At 36.6% G+C, this 19,397-nt stretch overlaps 1 protein-coding gene across 1 annotated transcript in view; it reads right to left on the reverse strand.

Moving 5' to 3' along the window:
* Nucleotides 1-19,397, reverse strand: part of LOC306883723 (putative phospholipid-transporting ATPase IA) — a 175,089-nt gene that overhangs the window by 122,568 nt on the left and 33,124 nt on the right. Inside the window, exon 2 of the mRNA XM_079439144.1 lies at nucleotides 8,085-8,199. Coding sequence (XP_079295270.1) covers nucleotides 8,085-8,199 — 115 coding nt within the window. The remainder of the gene's footprint in view (nucleotides 1-8,084; nucleotides 8,200-19,397) is intronic.

Below are 19,397 nucleotides of genomic sequence, written 5' to 3' on the forward strand. Positions count from 1 at the left end.
GACATGACGTCTGGATGAATGCTCTCTAACTGCAGGGTGGAAGAAAAACCACCAAGCATCTTGCACTTCACAAATGCTGAAATATTTGTCATTTCAACTCGGTTCATTTCACTGACTCAGGCCGATCTTTTGAGGGTGATAATTACACAATTTTCATTTTTTGATGAATTGCTCCTTAAAAGGTAATTCAGAGTGTGATCAAATGTTAACTGCAGCGCCTGCTCCTACCTCCTCTCTGCCTGCCATACAACACTGAGTCTTTATGTAACTTGGACACGGTGAGCCATTGTGGCGACTTGAACACAGCAACACTTTCTTTTGTCTGTCAAATACCAGCTCACTAGTTTCAATGTGGCACTTTATTCGTACAATTCCTTCCCACTTAAAACTTTTCAAAACCATCTTCATCCATCCATCCATAGCAGTACAGTCTGTTCAACACTTTTGTTTTTGTTTTAATGACATTAGATATGAGTTCTGTTCTGAACCCATCTGAGTTGCCTTGCTGCCTACACAACCGTTTAGGGGTTTGGGGAGAGCAAGATTTTTTTTAAAGGGGTCCTATTATGCTTTTTTAAAGGGGTCCTATCCAAAGTCTTGATTTTGTTTTGGGGGTGTATTAGAACATGCTCTCATGCTTGGTGGTTCGAAAATCGCATTATTTTTCGCGTAATTTACATTATTTCAATACCTTTCTCCCCAGCCTGACACAAACGGCTTAATTCGTTCCGGGTTTGATGAAGGCCCGGCTTCCGTAAAAAACGAAATGTTTTGTGATTGGCAAACAGCTTAGACGATGTTTCAGTAATGCCCCTCCCCTTGCCAAAACAGCAAGTTCGTCAATATTACCATAGCAATTCAGACCTCGAGAATATTGAACAAGAAGATCGCGCAGAACCTTTGCACACACGGATATTGCAAGACATATTTTGAAACGTGCAGTGCTCAACCAAGCGTTCTCCCCACCCCCCAACCATTCGAATTTCCGTAGGTGGGATTTAAAATTTGTGATGTCACAAAAACAGGAAAACAACTGTGTAGTCCAAATGAGCTATTCGTTGTAGTTCTTAAAAAGGGATTTTTTTAAAACGAAGGACCCCTTAAACCTGTTAACAGTTCCTGACAAAGTGTGCTACACAAACAAATTAGGTATCTTTGGAAAGAAGATTCTTTACTATCCATCATCCAGAGTTGATAATGTTCAAAAAGATAAAAAGTTATAGACACTGACATGCCTTGAAAAATATTTTTCCACACTGAATGTTTTTTTATTTCATATACAAATACATGAAATAAGTCCTGGAGCAATCCAGAAAAGTAATGGATCGAAAGCCACGTGTCTCATGAGTTCATATTTCAAATATAAATACCATGAAAAATGAGATTCCTGCAATATTTTTTCTGAAACTATTTATAGTCCCCCCACCCCCCTGTTTGAGGAAAAATAACCACCAAATGGATTGCAGAATTATACAAGCTATTTTAGTCATTCTACATGTTCCTGCATAGTTTTTCAACTATAAAATAATAGACAGATTTATTTGAGCACTAAAAAATACAAAAATAATTATTTGAGTAATAAAAAAGGAAAAAAAATAGAAAACAAATGTTTTGTATATAGTATGTATACTGAAGTATTCTGATTGCCAGACATGAAGTGATATTGGCAGACAAGGTCATAGAGTCAGTAATCACACGCTGATGTGCTTCCATTCAGATGATAATCATACAGATGGGCCATATAATCAATAATAGCTGATCAATGAATCACAATGATAGCCGTCAGGTAATAAACACGCTGATGTCCGTCCATACATATTATAATCATGCAGATACGGCCACATTCCCCACACAATACACACACACACACACACACATATAAAAAATGTAGAAGAAAAAAAAACAAACAAAAAAAAAAACTTTTTTTTGTAAATAGGCAGATCGCCAAGTTACGCCCCGCTCAGATGACAGCAGCGTCATAGCGTGCGTCACGGCTGGCAGGAGGGAGCGCCAAATTCAAATAAACTATATTCTGCTTTTCTGAGACTTTTTTTTCCGTGGACGTCTCATTCTGTTTGTAAAACTGTATGCTACAACACCGTGTTGTTTTTTTTAACCACCAAGATGCTGTTTTTGAGCGTAATTTATTCCATAACGGACGCGAACAATAACTCTCTGAAGAAATGAAACGTAAACAAAGGAATAGTCATCCTTATTACAACGTTATTGTTTCTCTGGACTAAAAGTGCTCGCTGGGATGTTGTTCTGTGGACCCTTACCTGTCTAAACTAAACTGGGATTTCAGCAGTGGACGCGTTTGTGGCTCGTTATTACAATGAATCTGGTACGTGCTGCTTTTTTATTCTGCATGTTTTGATGTGTACTGCTTACACAAATGTAGCAAATACATTCCTTATAAGCTTTCCATCGAAAAACAGAGATCTGTCGTCGATGCTTGAGGCTTAGACCTTCAGAATGATATATAGTTTGTCAAGATTAATGATATTCTTTCACGTTAAATTCATTCATAAACATTAAACTAGTGGGGGAAAAAAACGCTTCAGTGCGCCGTCGCTCTGGTAAACGTTAACAGGTTAAATGTTTTTATGAAAGAAATCTCTGCTCACCAAAGCTGCAATTATTTGATAAAAACAGCAAAACAATATTACAATTTAAAATAACAGGGTTTTAAAAAATGTATTTTAAGATGTAATATACTGATGTGAAGGCAAAGCTGAATCAGCAGCCATTACTCCAGTCTTCAGTGTCACATAATCCTTCAGAAATCATTCTAATGTGTTGATTTGCTGCTCAAGAAACATGTTAAAAATAGTCGTGCTGCTTAATATTTTTGTGGATAGATACCATGATATTGTAGGATATCAGAGACCAAATCAGACAAATTTAAGATTCGATCAGAATATAGAAACATGAGGAGCTGAAATTCCACAGAGAGGCCCCAAGAAAACAGGACAACGTCGTAAATCAGATTCCTAGCTAGTCTGAAGCAAGCGGACTAACCAACTCTTTCACAAAACAGCTTGCAACATTGAGACAAAAGAACACTTATTGATAATTCCAATTCAGGAAGGAGCCCGTCAAATTTGGGGGGGGCAAGTAATCAAGACTGATGGTCAAAGAGATGGCTATCACATGGGTTCCACGCTGGAAGTCACAAGCTTCCTTAGACTGACTTCTCCCCCACATACAAGACAAAGAACCAGACTGAAATTCCTTTGTACACAGAGACTGTTGTTTCCATATGCACCTAAAATCATCTTAAAAGACTTTCATTTTCATTTTAATGAAACTAATCATTTTTATGCATTACTCCATATTATGTTTGTAACCTACATATTAGACTATCATGTTTTAATCAAATATTGTGTCTTTTTAATCATTATTGAATAGCTGAAGGATTCATATTTGTGTTTGGTATGTATGAGTTTGACAATTCTAGCTTGACACATTTCTTCCAATTGATTCTGTGTCAAATGTATCATAGTCTTGTTATAGAAATCACATCCAAAAGTATACTTTGCAAGAGTGTGAAAATTCGGACCATGTGACTGATAACATGCTGATTTATGATGGAAGGAACACCCCTAGCTAAGATAATAGCCTATCTGATTGGTCAAGACACCAGAGGGGATGTGTCCAGAAGCCGAGTTAAAAAACTCAGGACACCATCAAACTCTCTCGCTTCAACTTTTGCCACCGCGTTTTTGACGCTGCTCTTTGAACGTGCTCTGGCCTACGTGTCAGCTGCTACCACAATGAGAAGAAAACCCACCTAGTCTCTTTACATCCCTATTCTTTTACTTTAATTTCTTTTCTTTTCCGTTGCGAGTTTCGTGTACTCAGTTAAGTTTTGCCGCCACGCCTCGCCTCCGAGTTCAACTCAAGTTTGTGACCGCCTCAAAACTTCTACCAGCCACAACTCCGCATCCTCAGCCAACCCAAACCATTGGCTCCCCAAGACGTCACTTCAACGACTACTGAACTCTCAGCCAATCAGCAACTTCGGGGAACCCCCTTTCCTGCAAGACGATGACACAAGGGAACCCCTTAACACAGGCAATGCAAGCAAGTAGCTTCCAGAATTTTGCTGAGCTGGTGTATTTAATATAAATTTTAGCCTCATTGAGAAACTCAAAAGCGAGGGTTAAATAAGTGATTGATGGTTGTTCAGGTCTGTGCAATAGCACATATTGCTGTAAACTTGGGATTTCACATTTTCATTCTCTTAAACTCATCCTTTCCTCACTTTCTTTCTGCAACGTGTGAATGCTTGTGTTCATGTGTTAGATTAGTTTGTCTTGTTTATATAAATAAAATCTTATTTATATTGAAAAGAGAAGTATCTTGTGTTTTGTGCTTACAAGTTAATGTCTTAATCTGCCGATCTTGTTACTGTGCTATTAAATAGTGTTTTCACTATATTTTGGATTTTAATATCCAGTGCAGAGTTGATGTTATATGGCTTAGTCAGTAAACCGCTGCCGCCTCAGTGATCAGCGGTAAAACAGTGATTCTGTTCAAATTCCCTATACAATCATAAATGATTCCTTTTGAGCTAAATTAAACTATTTGCTTTAAATTACATATTGCGTTTTTACGTCACAATATATTATTTTTCAGAACTCTTTGAATAATGGAAACTCAGGACTTAAATGTATAATTACACTGTAACAAGTACAGCATAAAATAAAGTGTAACCCATTTTTGCTAAATAAAAGTATTAATCATGAAATTAAATTACACAAAGAAATACTAGGTAAAAGAATACATGTAATTACACTTACAAAATTTTATTTAGGGATGTACGATATTGGAATTTTGCCGATATCAGATATGCCGATATTTTTTAACTCATTGTGGCCGATACCGATATATTTCTTTTTGCTTGGAAACAACACCAAGTCTCTCCTGTGCAGAAATGATAAACAAATAATTTTTAATTTTGGTTAGTTTTTAACAAGAACTTTAAAGAATTAAATCTTTAAAGAATTAAATCAACAATAATGAAGTTTTTTAACAGTACATTGAAGCTTTGAAAATAACTAAAAATAAACTATATATCAGTCACTGCATTTGTTAACCATAACATTTTATTTTAAGATTTAACATTTGTAGATGGTCTAAAGCAAAAGAGTTGTAAAAATTCTGAAAATATTTTAGAGCTTATGATTTGTTTAAAAAATAAAACATTACACATTAATGAATAAATCAGTATATATAATTTAATTTACAAGTGTCATGTTTGTGATTTTTTTTTCCATGTAAGCTATAGCTTCTAACCTTTAACCTGTTAGCCTGCACCAGAGCGACCTCGCACTGAACGCTCTTTGTTTGCATGTGTCATTGTCCCGTTTCATTTATTCTATTAGAAAACAAAGTTAATCTTGTCAAACTCTATATCATTCTGAGGGTCTAAGCCTCAAGCATCGACGACAGATCGCTGTTTTTCGATGGAAAGCTTATAAGGAATGAGTGGCACAAATTTGCTACATTTGTGTAAGCAGTACACATCCAAACACGCAGAGTAAAAAAGCCGTACGTACCTTTATCATTGTAATAACGAGCCACAAACGCGTCCACTGCTGAAATCCCAGTTTAGTTAGAGAGGTAAGGGTCCACAGAAAAACATCCCAGCGAGCACTTTTAGTCCAGCGAAACAATAACGTTGTAATAAGGATGAATATTCCTTTGTTTACGTTTCATTTCTTCAGAGAGTTATTGTTCGCGTCCGTTATGGAATAAATTACGCTCAAAAACAGCGTCTTGGTGGTAAAAAAACAAAACGATTTTGTAGAATACGGTCTTACAAACATAATGAGACCGTCTACGGAAAAAAAAGTCTCAGAAAAGCGGAATATAGATTATTTGAATTTGGCGCTCCCTCCTGCCGGCAGTGACGCTTCTGTGACGCACGCTGTCATCTGAGCGGGGCATAACTTAGCGATCTGCTTTATCCATAAAAAAACTGTTTTTTTTTTCTTCTACATTTTTTATATGTGTGTGTGTGTATTGTGTGGGGAATGTGGCCGTGTCTGCATGATTATAATCTGTATGGACGCACATCAGCGTGTTTATTAGCGACTCTATGACGGCTATCATTGTGATTCATTGATCAGCTATTATTGATTATATGGCCCATCTGTTTGATTATAATCTGAATGGAAGCACATCAGCGTGTGTTTACTGACTCTATGACCATGTCTGGCAATATCACTTCACGTCTGGCAGTGATATTTATCATTGTAATAACGAATAACGAAGAATACTTCAGTATACATACTATATACAAAGCATTTTTTTCTATTTTTTTTCCTTTTTTATTACTCAAATAATTATTTTTGTATTTTTTAGTGCTCAAATAAATCTGTCTATTATTTTATAATTGAAAAACTATGCAGGAACATGTATAATGACTAAAATAGCTTGTATAATTCTGCAATCCATTTGGTGGTTATTTTTCCTCAAACAGGGGGGTGGGGGGACTATAAATAGTTTCAGAAAAAATATTGCAGGAATCTCATTTTTCATGGTATCTTCTTCAAATTAGAAATATGAACTGATGAGACACATGGCTTTCGATCCATTACTTTTCTGGATTGCTCCAGGACTTATTTCATGTATTTGTATATGAAATAAAAAAACATTCAGTGTGGAAAAATATTTTTCAAGGCACGTCAGTGTCTATAACTTTTTATCTTTTTGAGCATTATCAACTCTGGATGATAGATAGTAAAGCCCAGAGTCTCTTCTTTCCAAAGATACCTAATTTGTTTGTGTAAGCACACTTTGTCACAAACTGTTACCATTTTAATTCAGGTAGGTTATTTTCACCTGCGAGGCCCTAAATGGGGTTGAAGGTTAAAGTGTTAAATCAAAACATACTCATTTTATGACAGCAATAACAGAATGAGCCACACTGCTGACGTGATCTAATCACTAGTACACCCTGAGCACATGTGAGTTAATGTATTCCTCTTATTGGCAAGACACATCAGCATAATTTTTCATATCGGGCCGATGCCGATATTTACATTTAAAGCCATTATCGGCTGATTCCGATATCAGTCAGACAATATCATGCATCCCTAATTTTAATCAATAAAGTTCAGCGTTGAACAACTTTTTATAAACAACTAGAGCTGGGCGATAATTCGATAATGATAATTAATAGCGATATAATTTTCCTCGATAAAACAATATAAAGAGTTCAATAAATATTCAATATAATGTTTATGCGCCAAAAGCGGAACGAAATAGCGTGACTCATTTTAATCATGCCATATGGACCGTTTATCTGCTCAGATAAAAGTTCAACGCGAGCAATAAACAGCGCTGTGAGATCCAGTGTAATGCACTTGCATTCAGCGATGAACACAAATTTATTAACTGTTTATCTTGATTTAAATGTATGATACTATGGGAGACCAATGCTTAATTTAAAAAAAAAAAAAAAAAAAAAAAAAAAAAAAAAAAAAACTTGGTCTGAATATATGTAACCTTATAAAACTGAGGTTGCTGCAATTTTTACAAATGTTACTGATTTTAAAAATTAACAAAACTTTACCTCTGCATCCTAACTCAAGCTACTATCAAATAATCAAATATGCATTTCTAAGAGACAAAAAAAGTTATATTATTATTATCAATATTATCAGGCAACCCAAACCGGTTTCTTGATTTGAAACAATATCACTTATTAGAACAAGCAGAAACTAAGAAATTTATTTTTCTAGTTAGAGATTTATTTTAAGGAAAATGAATGGTCTGGTTTCTTCAACTTTCACTTTGGAGCAAAATTCTAGCTTTAAACTTGAAAGAAATAAAGATTTGACATTTATCATGATAATTATCGATATTGACTGATATGAAAAAAAATTACCGTGATAATTTAAAAAAATTATCGTGATAATTTATTTGGCCATATCACCCAGCCCTATAAACAACATTTCACTCGCTTCATCCACCGTCTTGAAGTTCGTCATCCCTGTGGTCACCATGAACGCCTGCTCAGCCTTTGTTTGAGGAAAACGATGTTTGCACAACACACATGGAAGCACACATACCTGACACGATTATTGCAGAACTTTGTAAACTGGGGCTGATTGATAAAAATTAGTCTGGAATCTTCCTGGTCTGCTAAAGAAGTCTTTTCTGACGTGTCTTCTGTCTTTTCATAACCTGAGGCAAGAAAAGAGAGAGAGAGAGAGAGAGAGAGAGAGAGGAATAAAGCAAAATGTAATAAAGCATGCAAAAAGGAGCATTTAGCTATTATGAAATATCAGCCTTTACTTTTTTTTAAAGGTAACAGCTATTTATACAATGACAGATCAGATCTCCCAGCCACTGAAATCAAATCGCCTTTAATAAGATTACAATAAAGATTAATTCTTTAACAAGTGACAGACCCTGAGGAGCTAAAAGAGACATGACCTATAACTGCTAGAAGCTTTTCTGCAGCGTGTGACTCCTATAGAGTAGCTTAGCTGATGACATTAAGAGGGTCCTAAATCACTCAAAATATAGATAAACAACTAAATACATTTATAAATAAACAATGCATAGCTAAATAAAAATTATGCGTTTTATTTTATAAATAAAACATACATCTTGTAAATATAAATGATTTGTCTGGGTCCCTAGAGTTCAGATCTCCAGGTAGATTAAGTCATTATTAGGGCTGGTGTGGTGACAGCCAGTGGAATAAGAAATGTGTGATATTACAGGCACACTGAGCCCAAGGGAACAGATGAGTGAAAGAAGGGCAGCTCAAACAGATTCGCCTGCAGGCATCCACACGCACGCAGAGCAGTTATAATACTAGCTCAGTCTATTACAGGCCACACTTTAACTGGCTTAAGTTTAAACAGTTTTCAACTAATTTAGAGAAGAAAAAAGAAAACTTTCATGGTATCCATACAACTTACAAACCAAATCCTTATTCACAAAGTTAAAAGGTTAGTTCACCCAAAAATGAAAATTAGTCCATGGTTTACTCACCCTCAAGGCATCCTAGGTGTATATGACTTTCATCTTTCAGACAAATCCAATAGAGGTTATATTAAAAATTGTCCTTGCTCTTCCAAGCTTTATAATGGCATGGACGGGTGTTTTTGTTCAACAGTCCAAAAGTGGTCAAATAAAGCGCATCCATCCATATTAAAATATGCCTCACGCAGCTGCAGGGGTGAACAAAGGCCTACTGTAGTGAATCGATGAGTTTTTGAAAAAAAAAAAAAAATCCATATGTAAAACGACATTAAAAGGATATTAACAGTTTTGTGTAACTGTCGTACGCACGCTCACGAGAGACTGCCTTTCTGGCGGATGCCGCCAGACAGGTGTAGCAAATGTTTGAGTCTCATGAAAACCAACATTTGTTTACAGGAGCAAAGGAAGCATCGTTTCCTTACTTTACCAAAAGGAAAACCAGTCTCCTCTTGGCTTATATCGAAATCCACATTTTTCTTTACAAATACTCGTTTTGTACTTCTAATTCATAACCGTTTTGTTTTGTTCTCTCTCCGCTGCGCTTCCGCGTTCGTCACAAATCATCGGTGCGTGCAGCAATCACCTACGTCATCCAGGAGAAGTGAGAAAAAGGCGTTTATATAATTTTAAATATGGATATTTTTTTCTTTAAAAAAAAAACATCAATTTGCTACAGGAGGCCTTGTGACGCATGTTTTATTATGGATGGATGCGCTTTATTTGACTACTTTTGGACTGTTGAACAAAAACAGCCGCCCAAGCCATTATAAAGCTTGGAACAAGAAGAACATTTTTTTTTTATATAACTCCGACTGGATTTGTCTGAAAGAATAAAGTCGTATACACCTAGGATGACTTGAGGGTGAGGAAAACATGGACTAATTTTCATTTTCATTCATGGGGTGAACTAAACCTTTAACAAACATGACTGGAAAAAGTCGATAGTCCAACAATTTGGAAAATTAATAAAAAAAATTGTGGATCCATTTTACCAGCAATCAATCAAATGAAACCAAAAGTTAATGGTTCAAATGAATTCAAGACAGTATTTTCATTTATGGATTAAATCTTCCTGTAGAACAGAGACAAGAAAAACCAGCACAACAGAAACACCCTTATACCTGCTTGTTTTATCAGAACAATCTGGGCAAGGTGAGTGTATATTAGGGCTGTGCGAAATCGAATCGAAATCGCAATTTGAGACGTTGCGATTTGCTAAATCATAAAAAAAAAAAAAGCATATGCATGACTGCCAGCCTTGAGTGTCGGTCTTATTAACCAATAGAGTGAGCGCACCTCCATTCTCCCCAATCAGCACTGCTCTAGCCAACTGCGTAAACACCCACCCTTTTAAAAAGGGTCCGATCGAAAGTTAGGCAAATTAAAACTAAAGAAAAACGTATGTAACTACAGCTTCGAAATGACAGACAACGACCAAAAAAGGTAATTTGCAAGAGCTGCGTCACAATGCATAAAGAGCTCCCTTATCAGTTCTGCTTTCAGTACTGGAGAATAAAAGATACATTTTTAGATGTTTTTATTAGTAGGCTACATGAACGTTATCTTACACATTTTATCTCCCCAACAGATTAATTTGAAATAAGTTTATAATGCATGTTCGCCAATTCAGAAGACCGCACACACAGCCCGTGTCTCTGAATGCTTCTCATACTCGCTCCGCTCTGCCCCACGCTGTGCGTCTCCCGCGTCTCACGGACGAGCCGCATACGTGCAGCCTGTCTCGTAATGCTCCTTTATACTCACGGTCTCGCGCCTGGTTCTGCTCCGCAAGTCTCTCACAAGCGCATCTGGCAATATGGACGAGGCCTGACGCACACGCGCAAGCTGTGTCCACTCGCGCCTGGCTCTGCATTTAAAACGAATGTAAATTAAGTTTAACTGCTTGCCAATTTCACTTGGATGAAATGCAACATTCAGCACATTTCCCACTTGTTCTTAAAATTCCAAATACTTAAAAATGAATAAATCAGCCCATGTAACATGTAATACTTAAATAATTGACTAAAGTCAGCGCCAATAGCCTTGCGGTTAGTGCGCCGACATACAGCGCAACTGCGCTCACGATGACCCGAGTTTGAATCCCGACTCGTGGTCCTTTGCCGATCCCGCTCCCCTCTCTCATCACCCAAAGCTTTCCTATCTCTACACTGTCCTGTCAAATTAAGGCATAAAAAGCCCATAAATAAATCATTAAAAAAAAAAAAATAATAATAATAATTATTGACTAAAGAAATAGTTCTTTATTTATAAAAAATAAACAAATCTTTCCTGTGAAATTCAGTAATTCTGTAAAAAAGTAGTAATACCATTATAATCTTCTCTGCAGAAAAAAAAAAAAAACAGTAGAAAATTTAATGGATCTAAGGGTTATGATGGGAATTGTATTGGTTTTAATGCAGGGCTTGACGCTTACCTTTTCCTCAAGGAGCACATGTGCTCCTAAGTAAAAAAAATTAGGAGCGCATTAAAAAAATTTAGGGGCACAATGCTAATTTTTCAAATTAGGTGTTTTAGCTTAATAAGGGGATACAAAGAGACATTTACAAGCACAATTATTTAATTTATCAGAATACAGAAAGTACACAAGGTTTTTAAATAATTTTACTTCAGACACTATTTAATAGGCTAATTATGTAGGCTGTGTCCAAATTCAGGGTCTGCATCCTTCGGAGTACTCATTTGAAGGATGTTACGTCACAGCGCCGCGACGAAGGCTGTCCAAATTCGTAGGATCCTTCAAATGCGGCCCACAAATACGTCCTCCTTTTCCCCGAATTGGAAGGATGGGTGTGGTGGATCCTTTTCCGTCCTACCTATCCCATAATTATTTTCGGCAGAGCGTAATGGCGGACGAAGCGAGCGGTAGCGGAGTGGGAGAGGAGTTTCTCTGACAAAACAAGCTAAAGTTTATGCTTCGGCTCAATGAATTTGTAGGAGAAATTAGTAGAATACTTAAAAGTAGTAGAATACTTACCTGGATGTGACTGTCTTGTAGTCTGATATAAAAAAAACTCTCCGACAACGAGCAAAGAAAGTATTTAATTGCTTTATTTCTTCCAAAATAATTAAAATGAGGAGAATAACTCTTTGTCCATTTTCCCGCTTCTTGCTTGGCGCTGTCACGGTTGCTAGGCGACAGGATATGAGCAACGGGTAAGGGAGGGAACTGAAAGAAGGGTAGGCTGTCCAAATTCACAAACACCGACTTCCGGGTTTTGCGGACGTCGGAGGATCCCTCCTCCTTCAACCGGGTAGGAAGGATCCTAAGGAGGATGCAGACCCTGAATTTGGACACAGCCGTAATTAGTTATAATCCTATTAAACTGTGTCGGTATAAAATTTTCACAATAATCATTGAAGCTTTTGTCACGGTATATGTTTTTGTTTTTAAATCACAATATATAATTTCTAAGTGAAAAAAAGTGTTGTCCTCCTAACAGGTTAAATAACTTTATTAAAGATAATTTACTAAAAGACTTTTATAAAAAATACATAAAAATATAAAGTAAACAAGTATTTCAAGATTAGAGTGCAAAAGATTGTTCAAATGAACGAAAGAACAATAGGTAAGTAAGGTCCCATTTGTTAACATTAGTTAAAGCAGGTTAACATTAACTAGAAATGTGCAATAGCTAGGCTAATTGTTGCAGTAGTTAATATTCTTTGTTAATGTTGATTAATAAAAAATACAACTATGTTAGTTAATGTTAGCTCCATTGAATTATATTAAGACAACTTTTGATTTTATAATGTATTATTAAAAGTTGAAATTAAGATAGCATTATTAATAAATGCAGTCATTGTTTTTTTCATGTTAACTAATGGAACTTGTGTTACTGAACAATAATAACGAATCAGTCGTTGATATATAGATAGGCCCACTGTTCTCTATTATAGATCAGTGGACATGTTTTAGGTTAGAAAAAATGTTTGAAAATAAATAGCTCATTAAGTCTTTAAGTAAGAATTATTTGATGCTATTGTGAAGACTAAAGCGAATATAAATATCTAAATGACTGTGAGTGTGAAACATTATTTACACAGTTTTAGGAAAGCAGCGCAGCTGATTTGTTTACTGGGTTACCGGGGTAACGGCAGCGCCCTCGAGTGGCGAATGTGTGTCATTCAGCGCGTCTTCACTTTAACTCGCTCCGCTTTTCTTCTCATCTGTGCTCATTTAAATTAAACCGTTGCCTTTTTAAAGTTCTAAAGTAATCATATGAGGCTGCATCGCAATTTTTCCATATATTAAACAGAATAAATTAATACGTTTGTTATAGGCTACTGTATAAGTTAGGCTGTTTTGTATTTTGTTTTGTATTCGCACTTGTGCTCCTAAATACATTTTCCAGTTTGCACACATCTATTTTTAGTCGCAAATGTGAGTGAAATGCTCGCTCTGTCGAGCCCTGTAATGTAAACTATAATGTGTCTACTGGTATTTGATGCGTTCTATTGGTGGGATGTAATCTAGCAGATGGCAACCAATAGAACAACAGTAATTCCTATTGGAATAATGCCCAAAACAAAATGGTTTTTATGGAAACTATAAGAATTTCTGTGATGGTTTCTATAGTTTTTTTGTATAGCAGGGTAACGATACTCATACTGTGCTGCACATTAATGACAATATTATTGTATATCGTGTAAAATCATCATCAATGAAGGGTGTAAAGTCGAAACATGGCTTGACAGACAAATTTCACCTAAATGGACTAATTGCTTAAGAAGATTAACACTGTACTTTCTTAAAGGAGCTTTCCTTTACAGAGTTTGCCGGTTCTGTGTGTTTGACATCAGCACTAACAAAGCATGGCTGAAGCTGTGAAACTGAATGCTTCACATAATGAACATTACTGTTTTTTTTTGGTTTTTTGTTTTAAATCAATGTACAATTTCTATACTTCTGTGTCACTCTTTTGTGTGTTAAACACAATCTATTAGACAACTGCATTTTAATGAAAAAATAATATGAAAAAATATATAGGGGCTGTATACACCTGGTCACTTAATGTGTTTTGTAATATAAATCTGATCGCTCAAACCACTTCAGGAGGTGGTCTGGGCCGCATTCCAAACGAAACTGGACATGTGTAAATGCATCTGGTTGTTGAAACCACATATGTAAATTTGATTTGTCCCAAAATGTAAAAAATAAAATAAAGTGTGAGACCGTGTTATAGGCTATATGACATTATAGTCAGATGACTGCGCTAATGCAACACGCATCGCCGCAGACGAGTAGCTGAGTATCTCTTCAGCAAGCAGACACGCAAGCTGCCGCGAAAGAAACTGAAAATAAGACGCAGACGATCAACACAATACTCTTCATTAAAAGTATAAGACAAACTTATCTTTCCAGTGCTGATGCCACGTACTCTCCTGTTGCGGTCTTTGATCTTGAAATGAGCTGATAGTAAAATGCAGCGCTTATCTTTTGATTGTGTTGATGTGAATTTCGTTACATTTAAATATAGCGCAGGAATTGAAGATCGGATTTATATCCATTTTGCGACTTTGTGGCCATGTGTAAATTGAAACGTTTTAACAAATCAGATAGATATCCGATCAGCGAAAATGCATGAAATGACCAGGTGTAAACAGGCCCATTCATAATCTATGACAAAAATATTATTATAAATTAGGTTAGTGGATAATTTAGCAGCAAAATTTATTCTAGAAAAATCATGAGTGCACAATTTTATAAAATCTAAACATTTAGTGATAACATTATTTAGTGGGGAACAAATAAAAGTGAATATGCGAAGGACTATATATGGTAAAATGTTACACATTGCTCTTTGTATTGTTGTAAAATACATTAGTGAAAACAAGTAAATGTATTTATAAATATAAACTACAAAATTAAAAGACATTTCTTTTAAATGTATAGCACAATGAAGGCAGCGACATATGATAGAGGAGTCCCATATGTCATATATATCATAAATGTTGCTGCCTCCATTACTGTGCTATACATTAGATTATTAATAGCCTTGATAGGACAGAACAAGAAACGCTATAAATAATCTTTCATTGCGCAAAAGCATTATAATACGAAAAGCTCCAATAGAGTGGCACAAAGCGCTTATGGCTTCCCGTGCGCAGAATAATGTGCTTGAATCAGCACGGCGTCACAGCGCGCAGCTCCGCATAGAGAAGTTCAAAGCACAAAGGAAAGAGATATTGGTGCGTAGCTTATTAAACCAGTGCATAGTTTATTGATCCTATTCGTTTAACAGTTTTAACTCAGTTATTGAGCGCTCTTGGAGAGAGTTTCATCGTCTTGACTGTCTTAACCGAACGTGGCACAGTTTGAATGCTGAACGGAGGATGACCGACAGAAGCAGCGGAGAGAAGAATTTACGTGAACTTGAATTTAATGACTTAAATATTCATCTGTACCTCACATTAAACTATGGAAGGGCTTCAGAACACTTAGACTTTGACTTAATGGTGCTTTCTAATGTTTTTGTGCTTTCGTGGGGCTTAACAATAACACAATAGTATACACACAATATCGGATTTGGATCGGTCTCGTCTGACCGATACCCGATCCGGCAGAAATTCCAGTATCGGAGCCGATACCGATCCTGAGTATCGGATCGATGCATCCCTATCTACAACCACACAATGCCCTTCTCAGTGAAACGGCTCTCCGTGTGTAAACACAACAGCCCCATTCATGACAGTGCTCAATAAATAATTAATAGTTGCGCTGATAAATAATGCAGATGGCACACAGTAAATTGGCTATGCTCATCTGAGGATCACTGTTATTAAAACAACAGCGGGAAGCAATACGAGAATGAGAGCAACATAAGATTAAACACATTCAAACTGGAGCGCCACACAGAAAATGGTGTGCTGTCATACCACCCTTTACTTCAATTAAAATCAAACCCGACCAGAAAACTTAAAAAAAAGTTGTTCAACCTAAATCCAATTTACAAGCCTGTGGATGCAGAACCCAAAATCATGAATGCACTTTGTTTTTAACAGCCGGAGGGGTGACATGAGCGCATGTTCATTATCAGTGTGCAATTTAATGAATTTGGGGAATTAACCTCCACTCCCTTTATAGGCAAAATATTGCTCTGTTTGTTTGAGCGTCCTGGCTCAATCAATGGTGTGAGTGTGGGGTGGGAGTCACGGGACTCTGTTTGACCAGCCAATGGAATACAAGGTGAGTGTTAGAAGAAACATGTTTGTAATTTCATGTTGCTGGTGCGATTGGTGCAGAAAATACTTCTTTTAACTTTAAGAAACTACCAGTCTCTGAGGCGCTATCTTTTGATTTCACAGATTTTCCGAGATGTCTTTTGTAAACAAGTGTGTGTTGTTTTGTGCAACCATGTGCAGTGATGCAGTGCAGCTGATGAGATGTTACAGGAAGTATACACAAAAAAGACACATGACAAGACAAAACAAAACAAGTGGTTTGAATTTTCGACTAGTTAACATCAGTTTCTCCTTTACACGGGTGTACTAAGTGTACACCAAAAATCCTAAAATTCACAGTATTTTTAAGATTATGATTTCACAATATATTTTTTCTTTGCATAACTAGACCTGTAATATAGGTTTATAGTGGCTTATTTTACTGTCAGGGAGTACATAGACTGTCGAAAAAAAAAAATTGTAATGCCATACACAAATGTATTAACAAAAATTATAGTAATCAAATCAGTTTATAAATCTTTAACAATTTAATCTTTTAAAATGTACAATTTAATAATTTCTTGTAATAATTTCAATGTGGTGCCAAAACATGGATGAAAAATTGTGATATTCTTTAAAAATGTTTTAATAAATTGTATTGTTTGCGTTGTTACTTTGATAATTACATTCTACTGTAAAATGGTAAGTGGTGAACTGTCAGAGCAGATGTGAAGTCCATGTGTTCATGTCCTCATTCACAAAAGACACGCAATTTGACTCAGTGTAATCCAACTTTGCATTTATTCATCCAAAATTTGGTAAATTCTGTGACATTCTCACTTCATAAATTTTTTTTTTTTTACTTTTTAAAGAATGAATCCATTGTAGTTTTGGAAAGCTCCAGCTGCCCCAGCCCTAACATCACATCATTCTCATCAAGCTGTAAATTTGCATCACTTTGGCTGAGCACCAGACTGAAAACAGCAGCGATCAATCGGCTCACCGGCGCCGCCCTCATGGCTGCACAGACAACAAGGGCAACAGGCACCACAGAAATAAACCACCACAAAAAATGCAAGTATCATGCAGACTCCTAGAGACATGCTTTTGGGGGGTTACAGCACACATTTACCCTGTTTGTTAGAGACATACAAGCCTCAAATGATACGAAAACATTCATCCACATGCTTTTGTGCATCCCTTGTTGTTCTGCAATGTGAGTCAACCGTTACATCAACGATCACATTCACTCCTTTGTCATCTATCCAGCCGTGGCGATGAAAAAAAATAACACGGATAGTAAGAGAGAGAGAGAGAAAAAAAAAAAAAACAGACATGAATCATTAATCTAAGAGCCACGATTCATAATATGCGTGATGACGTACTGAGGGCAGCAGCTGAGTGGGGAGGCTGTAGTGATCAAGGCCGAGGGTTTTCAATTAAGCCTGAGTACTTAAGGGATTATAAACACGAGTTAAATAAAACAAACAAAACTGTTTGCTCTTTAGGGCTGAAAGAGTCCGGTTCAAACAGGAGGGATTTCCCTGCTGAGATGAAGGGTGATCTTTGTAGGCGTAGTACAGTGGGCAGTGGGGCGGAAAGGATGGAGAGCTGAGGAGATACATGACATTCAGCGGCACAGAGGAAAACATGAAAAGAGGAATTCCGGATGGCACGGACACACGTGGGCTATGAGTCAGGAGGCTAACGGGTGACCAGAGGCTCTGATCTCAACATTTGGAGGTTGATGTTACAGAGTTAAGCGAGGAGGGAGGCCCAAGTCTAAGAGAATGTGAGAGGATACACATTTTGGTCAAACTGACAATTAGAGGATAAGGGCAAGAATTCACACTATTATGTCTGGATTTTTTTGTGAGTGAGTTCAGTTTAAAAAAAATTAAAATACTGGATGCACTAATGAATCTTCACTGCAAAATAATGGCAAAAGGAAGTTCTTAAAAGCCATACTTGCATGTCACTCTTAAAGACAGTGCAACTACACATCAAATGACCAAAGAGTCCAAACAAAGGTCCTTAATGAATTCTGTGAGCTTCATACATCGGCTACAGTATTAACATTCAAACTAAACAGCTTTCTGTTGGTCAATGTGGCAAATTCATGTGACCAACTCGAAATCTGTGTGTGGAATTTTCTCACCTCACAGGAAATTTACAATGCAAAGACAAACTCAAGCAAGCTGGTTTGAATCAGTCTTATCCTGCCCTGACCGAATTGACTAAACCCTTGCATCTGTCAGAATGGTTACGGATTTCTGATTCAATACAATCAACCCACAAAATATGCCATCAATTAATCCCAAAATTAAAAAAAAAAAAATGATGAAAATTGTGTTTTCATAAATCAACCTTCTTTTAAAACTGAAATATTACTGATAAATTGCTGCCAGAGTACGTTGGCACTCATACCCTAGTGGAAACTTTCAATTCTCAAATTACAAAAACAACTTCCAGATATTGCAGTGGTATACTTCAGTTAGGAAACAACTGTCCTGCATCTTGATTGCAGAATCTAAAGATGGAAATTTGCTAAGAAGCTTTCAAAGGCTTTTTGCCGTTAAGTTCGTGTGTTCCAAGAATTGAGTGACACACTGGAAAAGGGATTAAAAGGAAACGCATCTGCTTAAATCAATATCCACAAGTTCCAGCACAACTCAATCTTTGGCTCTGAAGTACCTTTGACACACAGAGCATTTAAGTCCCAGCTGAGTGTTAGTGTTATTTTTAAAGGGGTCATATGACGTTGCTAAAAAGAACATTGTGTATTTGGTGTAATGCAATGTGTTTATGTGGTTTAAGGTTAAAAAAAAAAAAAATTTTCCACAGCGTACATTATTTTTGCTCCTCTATGACCCGCCTTTCTGAAACACCAATTTTTACAAAGCTCATCGTTCTGAGAAGTGAGGCTTGCTCTGATTGGCCAGCTATCCAGTGCGTTGTGATTGGCCGAATAGCTCAAGTGTGAGACGGAAATGTTATGCCCCTCACCGTATTGTGATGCCATGTCCCCGCGCGACAACACAAAAACAATAAAACCCATTGTAAATGAAGCATTTGTTGCATCCAGTGGGGACTAGGGTTGTAACGGTATGAGATTTTCACGGTATGATAATAGTCTCAGAAAATATCACGGTTTCATGGTATATATTAAACAATTCTTATCAGTAACGATGACTCTTAAAAGAATA

This window comes from Barbus barbus (genome assembly GCF_936440315.1).
Source record: "Barbus barbus genome assembly, chromosome: 17".
Lineage (NCBI taxonomy): Eukaryota > Metazoa > Chordata > Actinopteri > Cypriniformes > Cyprinidae > Barbus > Barbus barbus.